Below are 11,751 nucleotides of genomic sequence, written 5' to 3' on the forward strand. Positions count from 1 at the left end.
CCTGAGACCTCCGATTTTCTCATATTAGGGCTGTTTTCCACACATAGCACTCGTGATAATCTTTGGGGCCATTCACGTGTCTGCGGAAAATCTTGGCGACGTGTCCGATGTTGACCCGAGTCAATGCAAGTCTATAGGTCCATGAAAAAAAAATTGGGACTTCACGGGTCGGATTTTCATGGACTGTCTCAAAGGAGAAGGTGGGGAAATTGTTTGTTTTTTTTCCTATGTCAATGTACGAGAAAAACGGATGACATTCGGACCACACTCTGATCGAAAAAAAAAAATTGGTGTGAATAAGGCCTTAGGAGTGCGGTGTTGCCCTCCCAACCACTTTTGTGTCATTATTAGAAATGTGTTATGGGATTTTTCTGAATCTTGGCACTACTGTCCCCAGGAGCGCCGGCTGTCACACCTCTGCACATGGCGGGCATCTCTCGTAGCGGGAATGACAAACCAGTGTGCACAGATAAAGCAGGGAGGAGGAGGAGTTGTCCCTCTCCTCCTCCCTGTTCTGTCGATGGAGAAATACAAGATAAAATATCTCAATAAAGCGAACAAAATAAATTGTCCTGTCACCCATAGTAACCAATCACAGCGCAGCTTTCATTTTTCCAGAGCAGATTAAGAAATGAAAGCTCTGCTCTGGTTGTTTGCTATGGACAACAAGGCCTGTATATTAGATATATGAGGCCCAGTAAATACAATCTATTCACCCGAGACCTCAGAAGTGCAATAAAATGGCCGCCAGCAACATCCTGTAACCCCCTAATCCCCTCCCTCAGACATTTTGTTACCATCTCTAGGAAAGATTATAAAGTGGAAAAAAAAATCATCAGAGTTGACATAAACCACAGCGGGAAAGGGTTAAACGCACCTGCTGATGCCTGACGGTAAATCATCGGCTGAGGCGTCGAGGACGCCAGATAGAACTGGGACACGGCTCCCTGCACACATTTAACTCTGCTATTTCAGGAGCAATTTCCAGGAAAGGACCAAATGAGCAACATACACATCACACAAAAATAACTCCGAGCCGTCTCTGAAGCTCCAGGTGTACGAGGACATCAAAAATGGCCCACCGCCCCCTCACCAAACTCGCAAACGGGTCTTCTGTCAGCATATTTAAAAAAAAGTCCTATGTAAATGACCCCAATCTGTATTCAGATATCAGATAACATAAAGGGGTATTCCCATCTCCATGTTCCTGTCCCAATATGTAGTAGGTGTAATAATATTAGCAAATGCCTCCAATTAGAAATGCAGTATAGTTCTTCTGATACACTATGTCACTTACCCCATGTGCAAGGCATTGCAGTACTTTAGATATCCATAATTATGACTACTATATAACCATGGATACCTAAGCTACTGCAATGCCTTGCACATGGGGTAAGTGACATAGTGTATCAGAAGAACTATGCTACATTTCTAATTGGAGGCATTTGCTAATTTTGTTATTATTACGCCTTCTACACATTGGGATAGGATCTTGAAAATGGGAATACCCCTTTGTGCCAAAACACAACGAATTCTCTGTGTTTTACAGTGTCAGAAAACTGCATCTAATGCAAGTCTGTGGGAAAAATCTGCATATAAAACTGGAAATGGACTAGTGATGAGAGTGTCTTCAGCGTGCTCGAATGCTATGTTTGAGGCCCCGCGGCTCTTTGACAGCCGCAACACATGCAAGGATTGACCGTTTGCCTTAGGCCTCATTCACACGTCAATATTTTTGCATCAGTGTTTGTATGCCAAAACCAGCAGTGTCTTACATCACAGGACAGGTGTCAGTCTCACACCTGTAGCTATGAAAGTCTTCGAAAGAATTATGATGTCCCACCTGATAAAATTCACGCAGAAGCTATGGGACCCGCTTCAGTTTGCCTATAAGGAGAATCGTTCGGCAAACGACACTGTCAATCTGGCACTGAAGTACATTTTGGATCATACAGATGAACTGCACTCATATGTCCGGATTCTTTTCATGGACTTTAGCTCAGCGTTCAATACCATTGATCCGAATTTACTTCATAAGAAAATGGTAGCTCTTGGAGTCCCTCTCAACTTACGCTTGTGGATTTATACCTTCCTGACAGCCAGGATACAGAGTGTAAAAGTTGGACCATTCACTTCAGACACCTTGGTCACAAACATCGGGGCACCTCAGGGGTGTGTTTTGTCCCCGTTACTGTTTTTTTCTCTATACGAATGATTGCATCTCTTCAGCAGACTCAGTAAAAATCTTGAAATTTGCCGATGATATGACACTGATTGGTCTCATCAGGGGAAATGCTGAAGACTTGTATCGGAGTGAGGTGGAAAGAATATGTGACTGGTGTAAAGCCAATAATCTTGTACTCAACACTAAAAAAACTGCTGAGATGGTTGTGGATTTTAGGAAAGATCAACATGAGATACTTCCAATCTACATCCATGACGAAGTGGTTCTTAGGGTCACAGAGACCAAATTCCTTGGTGTTATCATCTCTCATGATCTTAAATGGGGGAAAAACGTGGATGCTGTTATAAGAAAAGCACAACAGAGGATGTTCTTCCTGCGTCAGCTGAAAAGATATGGTTTGTCTAAGAATCTGCTGATCTTATTCTTTAATGCTGTCATCAGATCTGTGATTTGTTCCTCTCTGATAGTCTGGTATGGGGGAGCCACTGCGCATGACAAACTCCGCTTACAAAGGACTTTCAGAACAGCAGAGAGAATTATAGGTTCCCCCCTGCCTAAAATCCAGGATCTTTATGATAAGAGTATTCGATCCCACGCATTGAAAATTTCATCCGATCCCTCTCACCCGGGACACTCCTCATTCCAACTACTCCCTTCAGGACGTCGCTTCAAAGTCCCCAAATGCAGCACCAACCGCCATATGAACAGCTTTTATCCACTCTCTATTCATCAATTAAATCATCATGTGTAGACTATATACTGTATCTGTCTTGTTAGATGTTACTTGTTGTATCTGTTGTTATATATTATGTTGCCTCTTTGCCACAAAGAATTCCTTGTATATGTGTAATATGTACTTGGCGATAATACATTTGATTGATTGATTGATTGATTGATTGAAAAAAAAAAAAAAAAAATAATAGCTTTTTGCTGTAATTTCCACTCCTGGCTTTGACATATAAAATACTAACGTGTGAATGAGGCCTTAGGGTCTGTGCACACGGTGCGGTTTCTACCGCGGATCCGCAGCAGAACTGCAGGTGATGTACAGTACCATTATAGCCTATGTAAGAAAAAAAAACGCTGTGCACATGCTGCGGATTTTTCCACGCGGTTTTTGTGCAGGAAAAAAAAAAAAGCACCATATCGCTTCTTTTGTGCGGTTTTACTGCAGTTTTCCACCTGCTCCATTCTACAAATCCGCAGGTGGAAAACCGCACAAAAACGGCAGTAAAACCGCATAAAAAAAAGGAAGAAATCCGCAGGAAAAATGCCGGTCACTTGATCTGCGGATTTAGTAAAATCAGCGGGAGGATCCGCACCGTGTGCACAGAGCCTCAAACTGTTTTAAAGCTGACAGTGTCCTTCGGAAGAGTTGACATTAGGGTTTGTTGACTCTTTTTTTTTTTTTTTAGGAGTTTTGCATTTAGGAGGAACATTTGGAAAGTTTCTGCTCTTAAAAAAATCTCAAAAATCTCAGTGTGAACACATGCTTATACTTCATTTTTCTGTGGAAAAGTTTAAAAAAAATGTAACTAGGTAGAATATTTGAAAGAAGTTTTTGAGGAGGATCTTGGAGAAGATCCTTGTTTTCAAATAACTCTGTATCAGTATAGCCTCAGGACATGTTCACACAGGGTATTTTGATGTGGACAATGATATTGGATCTGCTCAAAATTCTCTGTGTGAACATACTCTGAGAGCCACTTAGGACAGACCCGTGCGTTATTGGCCTTTTTTAACCTTATCACAATCCTCATTATATGCTGATCTCCATTAAGCATTAGGTTTACCTTTTGACCTCTCCTCGCTCCAATGACTGTTGTCTAGGTGTTGTCACCTTTGGGCCGACACCACAATAATTGATGACACATCTCTTAAACCCATTATTTACGGGTCAGGAAATTGTCATTATTTAAGATTCCTGTATATTTATGTGACTGCTGTGCTTTAGTCGAGACTTGTGGATCAGTGGTCTACAAGGCCACATGGTCGTGGTGGAAGTACAACCCTTCACATGTTGCAGGCTTTGCTGGCATGCTGGGAAATGTAGTTTTACCACAGCTTTCAGTTCATTGAGAAGAAGTCCACCAAACCTGACTCCTGGTTTCTACTTCCCTTCCCCCCTTTCTCCTATTCCAAATACTCCAAATGGCGTTGGTGGCTACCTCTCTGTCCCCCTTAATTGGGGGGAACCCTATGGCCCAAGCAGCTCCATCCTTAGAGGAGAAGTTAATTTTGCAGCCGTCACTTACACTCCTGGTTTTTATCCTTCTCCCATGTGTGGTTTTGTTGTTCCTACTTAATTGCTTTTTGCTTTTATTTCGCCTTCCTGCCCTGTCCCTGGAAAAAAGGGGCAAAAGGCGAGGAGGGGTATCGAGGGGCAACAAGCAGCCAAGACATAACAGGCCAGCGCCCAGCTACCCAGAGAAGTCCACATGTGACAGCTACTCTGGGGTCGTCAGTCAAGGTTTGGAGGCTACGTTAGCCTTTGGTGAAAGTGCCCACACACCCCGCGATAGACTCCAGTCCACCAGAGAATGGTGCTATAAGCAGAACGAGACCCCAGTGAGACCCTACTGTCTTTGCACACCACCTGCCATGTCCATGCCTCGTGGTCCCTCAAGGACTGGTCCATGCCCCATGGCCTTGTCACCAAACAGAGGGGTAAGCTGGAACGAAGTTGAAGACGGGGGAGGTGGCATAACGTCCTACAGCGAGCAAGAGACTCCGCAGAATGCTGCTCCACCCAACACGCCAGCCGCTCAGCAAAAGGCCCCTCCGGTGAGTAAGATATCAAAAATCATAAAGAAAAACTCCACCTTCTTCAAAGTAGTTAATGAGAGCGCAAAAATGGTATTAACTCAACATCATCCCCCTCCTCTGCAGAAGTGTTTTGTTAATCAGCTGCTAGGAATTCAAATCTACCATGCTTTACCCTGCAGGTTACTTGGATCGGAGCAGCAGATCGCAAACTGCCATGAATGGCTGATGGAACTAATAGGGAAACTGTGACACCTCAGACACAAGATTTAGGGCTCGATTCATCATTTTGTTTCTGTCCGTTTTTTGGGATGAAAACCCAACAATTTTTGACTGTGATTTGCAACAAATTCATCAAATGATGTCTTTTTTTTTTTTCAAGTTGTTCTTTGTTGCTTAGTTAGTTTTCAGATTTTATTTTTTATAACAATGTGATTTTTTTTTTTCCCAGATGTTTTAGGTCACGTTCACACATTCAGTATTTGGTCAGTATTTTATCAGCATTTGTAGCCAAAGCCAAGAGCGGGTGATAAATCCAGAAGTGGTGATGGATTTCTATTATACTTCTCCTCTTCTGATTTTGGCTTACAGATAGTGATGTAAACTGTTGAGTGTGTGAACGAGGCCAAAGACAGATTCAAACAAAATTTGGTGCACTCCCCCGTGATTTTATGTGAAAAAGTTGAATTGTTGAGACATTTTGCAAAACCTGCAACTTTTTTGCTAAAAAGTCATCAAAACAGTTAAAAGGCAGAAAAGAATTTAGGGCTTTGCATAAAATTTCGGAATCGCGCACGCCATTTTGATGAATTTCGCCTAAAAACCAGTGAAAACCACGAGTCAAAAAAGAAAAGTGACTTTAAAATAAATCGAATCAGCCCCTAAATGTTTTCTGTTTGAGGAGTAAAGCATGTTGGGGGTTGTAGTGCTCTACATACAGTATAGAGTATAATAACATTAAATTATGGTCATGTCGGGGCGTCAGATCTTGCTGGAGCTTGTAGTGCTCTTTGTTTTATAGTACGATAACATGGTATTATTATTGGGACATGTTGGGGGTTGTAGTCAAAGTGCCTGATTCATCAAGAATGGCGTTGACACCGCTTTTGATGAGGCCGTGCTGGAGTCGTATGCCTCTTCATGAATCGGGACTGTCAGAGAAGTGGCGCGTCGTCTCCCTGTCCCACCGCAGCTTTACCCACTTTGGCAGATTTGGGAGAAAAGTCTTTGTTGAACCGGCGCCTTGGTATATAATGTTTAGTGGTCAGATCTTGCTGGGTGTTGTAGTTCAACATATGTAGTTCAACATATATAGCATTGTATTATGATCATGTGTAGTGGTCAAGGTCTTGCTGGATGTTGTAGTTCAACATATATAGCATTGTATTATGATCATGTGTAGTGGTCAGGTCTTGCTGGGTGTTGTAGTTCAACATATATAGCATTGTATTATGATCATGTGTAGTGGTCAGATCTTGCTGGGTGTTGTAGTTCAACATATATAGCATTGTATTATGATCATGTGTAGTGGTCAGGTCTTGCTGGGTGTTGTAGTTCAACATATATAGCATTGTATTATGATCATGTGTAGTGGTCAGGTCTTGCTGGGTGTTGTAGTTCAACATATATAGCATTGTATTATGATCATGTGTAGTGGTCAGGTCTTGCTGGGTGTTGTAGTTCAACATATATAGCATTGTATTATGATCATGTGTAGTGGTCAGATCTTGCTGGGTGTTGTAGTTCAACATATATAGCATTGTATTATGATCATGTGTAGTGGTCAGGTCTTGCTGGGTGTTGTAGTTCAACATATATAGCATTGTATTATGATCATGTGTAGTGGTCAAGGTCTTGCTGGGTGTTGTAGTTCAACATATATAGCATTGTATTATGATCATGTGTAGTGGTCAGGTCTTGCTGGGTGTTGTAGTTCAACATATATAGCATTGTATTATGATCATGTGTAGTGGTCAGATCTTGCTGGGTGTTGTAGTTCAACATATATAGCATTGTATTATGATCATGTGTAGTGGTCAGATCTTGCTGGGTGTTGTAGTTCAACATACACTATATAGCATTGTATTATGATCATGTGTAGTGGTCAGGTCTTGCTGGGTGTTGTAGTTCAACATATATAGCATTGTATTATGATCATGTGTAGTGGTCAGGTCTTGCTGGGTGTTGTAGTTCAACATATATAGCATTGTATTATGATCATGTGTAGTGGTCAGGTCTTGCTGGGTGTTGTAGTTCAACATATATAGCATTGTATTATGATCATGTGTAGTGGTCAGATCTTGCTGGGTGTTGTAGTTCAACATATATAGCATTGTATTATGATCATGTGTAGTGGTCAGATCTTGCTGGGTGTTGTAGTTCAACATATATAGCATTGTATTATGATCATGTGTAGTGGTCAGGTCTTGCTGGGTGTTGTAGTTCAACATATATAGCATTGTATTATGATCATGTGTAGTGGTGAGGTCTTGCTGGGTGTTGTAGTTCAACATATATAGCATTGTATTATGATCATGTGTAGTGGTGAGGTCTTGCTGGGTGTTGTAGTGCTTTCTTGTTTATAGTACAATAGAATAGCATTGTGATCGGGATATGTTGGGTGTTGTATTTATTGGCTGTAATGGCATTATGGTCATGTTGGGAGTTGTAGTGTGGTATGTATAGAATGTAATAGACCTTCATTGTGGATATGTTGGGAGTTGCAGTCTTGTATATTATGCACGTCACCGTCTCTTCTCTTCAGATAATGACTCCAAAGGTGAAGTTCTGCCATAAGACCAGCACTCAGAGGAAGACTGATGGGGTGTCGTTGAACCCTTTGGGGTCTATGCTCTTTGACCATGCCAGCAGCATCCCACCAGACGACACGCCAACTCGATTTTCAGCCAACAGCAGCTTCCAGGGTCCAGGACTGGATACTGACTTTGGGGTCAGCGCAGGTGAGTGCATCCAGAGGCACCGGAAATGGCGGGAAGATGTAATGGGACCTTATATAGTGGCAAGATAATGAAGAGGAAGGGAGCGGGACTGTGCCCATCATCTGCCCAGGGAGCGGGACTGTGCCCATCATCTGCCAATCTCCTACCCATCAGTCCTCATGTCTCCCCCACAGGTGTCTCTCTGCACATCTTATCCTCAGACAGTGACTCCTGCTCCCAGTCCTGGGCCTCAGGGATGGAATGGGATTACTACGACCCCTGTTACATGAGGAAGAACCGGCTCCGAAGAGAAACCTGGCAGAACCACCAGCCCCCAGTCATCTGCAGCAAGCAATACTGGGTATAAGAGACTGGACACCAATGTGAGGACTATGCAGGTCTGCCTCACCCCCAAAAAAGTCATCACAGATTGTGCCAATTCCCCTGCACCCCAAAACTGCACCTTTGCTCTGTCTTGAACCTCACTCATTGACACCACCACCACCATCGCCCCCCTATTATCTCACCAATGAGTCACCAATACCCCCACCAAGATTGAAATTCCTACTCCACAACACCCCCATGTGTGATTATAGAATACTGCCCTGCACCCCTAGAATATACCGCTATGACACGCTACTATTGCCTTTGCCCCCTAAGTTCACACACTTCCACCAGCCCCCCATCTTAGTTACTTGATCCGTGCTGCACCCCCATATACACTAGATCCCACCTTTTACACGTGTTCCTTCCACTCACCCGTTTTACCCATCGTTTTTTTTTATTCCCATATTCTTCCAGCACCCCTCCTGACACCCCCCATACACAGAGTTCTTACCTGCACCCCATTAATTCTATGCCTAGTCTATAGCACCCTGCCCCATTAACATGCTGTTTGTCACACTTTGCCCATATTTACCTACTCCCCCAATACACAGCGCCCCCTTCAGGTGACACAAAGAGACTATTTCTAATATGTACAATTAACCCTTCACCCAACTCCCTAAAATTTCCCACCACTCTCATTACACCCAGCACCCCAGTCTGCAGAGTTCTTGTCCGGGTCTCTCATGTTCAGATATTATTTTATTTTTTTGATAATTTCTATTTTTTTATCAAAAAATGTTTTTGCAATCAGATTTGTTAAAAAAAAAAAAAAAATTGTGTCCAACAGTGGAGCAGCAGCGCCTTCACCTGTATAATGGGACTAGCCTGGCGTCGCTGCCCTCCATTGTCTTTTTTAATGTTGTGGTGTCACTTTTACTTGTCTATGTCCGAGACAGCCATGGCGGATAAAACATGGAACACCGCACCGTGGGCTTCTAAAGCAACGGGCGAGGGCCGACCAAACAGTCTTTATAGTCGGAAATGATTACCTAATTATATACAGCACATGAGTTACAGGTTGTTGCTGGAAACAGTCAGCAAGCCTGCCGCTAGCCGTCACCCTGACAGCAGAGCTGGAGGAGACTATTTTTTTTTTAATTTTCTCTACATCACATTATTGTACAAAGATTGGTGAGAAGATGACGCTCCCCAGAACACAAACAAGCTGAGGGATTTCAGCTCTGAAGCCTAAAGAATTGTGAATGCAGCTCTGTTCTAGAATGCAGGCTGTCATTTTAAAATAGAAACTCCATTTATAGTTTTTAGATAGAGTAATTCTGTATGTGAATGGCCAAATGTTGCCCCTCTGCCATAATGTTTTGCTTTTGGGGGAGGGGTTGATAAAAATTCAGTTTCGGACCCCAATTTGTTTGTGACCCATTTTCATGAGAAAATTGTACATCCGCCGTTCTGTCGCTTTTGCGGTATGTTTTGTGCATTTATCCGTATTGTATGTGCCTTTGTGAGGTTTGTCGCCATCAGATGTCACGACTGCCAAAATAATTTTATTTATTCTAATTTATTTGTAGTTTTATTTATTAAAAAGATCCAAAGGGTTTTTTTTTGCCTTTCTCATTTACAAATTATTTCACCAATTTATATAGGATATGACCCAAATCTATCATCCTCTTTACACACTTTAAAAAAAAAAAAAAAAAAATCAAATAATGTGATTACTCCTTTTTATGTAAGAAGTTGTCACGATCTAATGTGAAAAATTATGTAATCTTACGAGAAAAAAAATCCTTATAGGATTTAGCCACCATTTCTTTCTTTCTGTCACCAGGTCAAAAGTGGTAATTTATTTGTTTTTTTTTTTTTTTTTTTATTCCCGCTGTTCCCCTGAATATTCCGATTTTTATTTTTTTTTAATCTGCCATCCGGTTCCAGAGATATGGGCCTTTTTAATTTGTGCTACTTTTTACGATCTTTACTAAGGGGGTGTGGCTCACAGGATTCTTTAGGGGCGTGTGTTCACGCTGTCCTACATAGCTGCCCTGTGAACCACACCCCTTTTGTAAAGCGTCTAAAAATTAGCCCCAAATTAAAAGGCTTATATTTCTGGAACCGTACGGTGGATTTAAATAAAATAAAAAATGTAATATTTAGGGGGAAAGCATGAACCAAACAAGGACAAAAACTTCTCACTTTTGACCTGATGACAAGAAAGACAATTTTGGACGGTTTTATCAGATTCTACCCCTTGTTTTATTTTTTCCTTCGGTGAATAAGGATGCTGATGTGGAAAACAAGCACCTGGACTTGGTTTGAACCAGGGATTCTGGTCTGTGGGCTGATTCTCTTCAAGAGAGGCTATCAATATGGGAGCAGTGGCGGTCCGACACCCTTCACTAAACTACACAGTGTACGGAACCAGAACACCACAGTGCCGTACACTATGTAGTGGCTGCTCTCGGATACTGCAGCTGCTGTTGAAGTGAATGAGAGCTTAGATGCAGTACCCAAGTGCAGCCACTACACTGTGTATGGCGCTGTACTGTGTACTTTTGGCAGACAGAATACTGGCTAACATCTGATTGGTAGGTGTGCCAGGTGTCAGACCCCTGCTGAGCTCCTATTAATGACCCCTCCTAAGGAAAGGTCATCAATATCTTAGTTATGCACGTCTTTAAGTTCTATTCACACAAAACTGGAAAACCCATTTAATTAGGTAAAAGTTAGTCACTTTGATCTGATAGAAAATGTCAGGGAAATACCTGGAGAAGCCAAGACATGACTGAGGAGACATTGAGGCTGAGTGCAGACAGACTTTTCAGCCCTGCGGATTTTTCCGCGCAGAATTGAAGAAATCCGCAGGTCAAATGACCTGCGTTTTTCCTGCGGATTTCTTCCATTTTTCTTGCGGTATTTGTGCGGTTTTCCCCTGTGGATTTCTCCCTGCGGATTTGGAGAAAGGAGCAGGTGGAAAACCGCACAAAAGAAGTGACATGCTGCATATTTTGAACCACAAGAAAACCGCGCGGAAAAATCTGCAGCGTCTGCACAGCGTTTTTTTTTTCAATTGATTTCAATGCTACTGTACATCACAATGCGGATATGCAACGTTTCTGCGCGGTAAAATTTGCTGCAGATCCGCTAGATAACTGGATCATGTGCACACGGCCTAAAAGGGTTATCCGGTATGTGTTTGTATTTTGCTTAAAAACAAGCTGTACTTTAGTCATCCTCCCCTGGTCCGAACCGAGTGTGGGCTGCTGCTCCCGATGTCTGGCATTGTTCAGCGTTGATGTCACATCGACAGCGCTGCAGCCAATCAGTGAGCGGAGTGGCTCTGCCCACGTTGACTGCACAAGCAGACGTGTGCAGCTCGGCAGCCAGGCATGCGCAGCGCCACAGAGGAAGAATGTGCAGCTTGGCAGTCAGGCATGCGCAGCGCCACAGAGGAGGCGCTCGCAGCTTGGCAGTCATGCATGCGCAGCTCCACAGAGGAGCGCGCAGCTCGGCAGTCATGCATGC

The 11,751-nt window shown here is 42.8% G+C and overlaps 1 protein-coding gene across 1 annotated transcript; it reads left to right on the plus strand.

Moving 5' to 3' along the window:
- The first annotated feature begins 4,019 nt into the window (after nt 1-4,019).
- LOC141056370 (protein huluwa-like) lies at nt 4,020-9,832 on the plus strand. Its single transcript, XM_073553128.1, has 3 exons — nt 4,020-4,969; nt 7,713-7,908; nt 8,082-9,832. Exons 1-3 carry the CDS (start codon nt 4,337-4,339, stop codon nt 8,252-8,254), a joined length of 1,002 nt encoding a protein of 333 aa, XP_073409229.1. The 5' UTR covers nt 4,020-4,336; the 3' UTR covers nt 8,255-9,832.
- The last annotated feature ends 1,919 nt before the right edge of the window (nt 9,833-11,751 follow it).

The sequence above is a fragment of the Dendrobates tinctorius genome, unplaced genomic scaffold (assembly GCF_039654945.1).
Source record: "Dendrobates tinctorius isolate UK_male_01 unplaced genomic scaffold, ASM3965494v1 ptg000197l, whole genome shotgun sequence".
Taxonomy (NCBI): domain Eukaryota; kingdom Metazoa; phylum Chordata; class Amphibia; order Anura; family Dendrobatidae; genus Dendrobates; species Dendrobates tinctorius.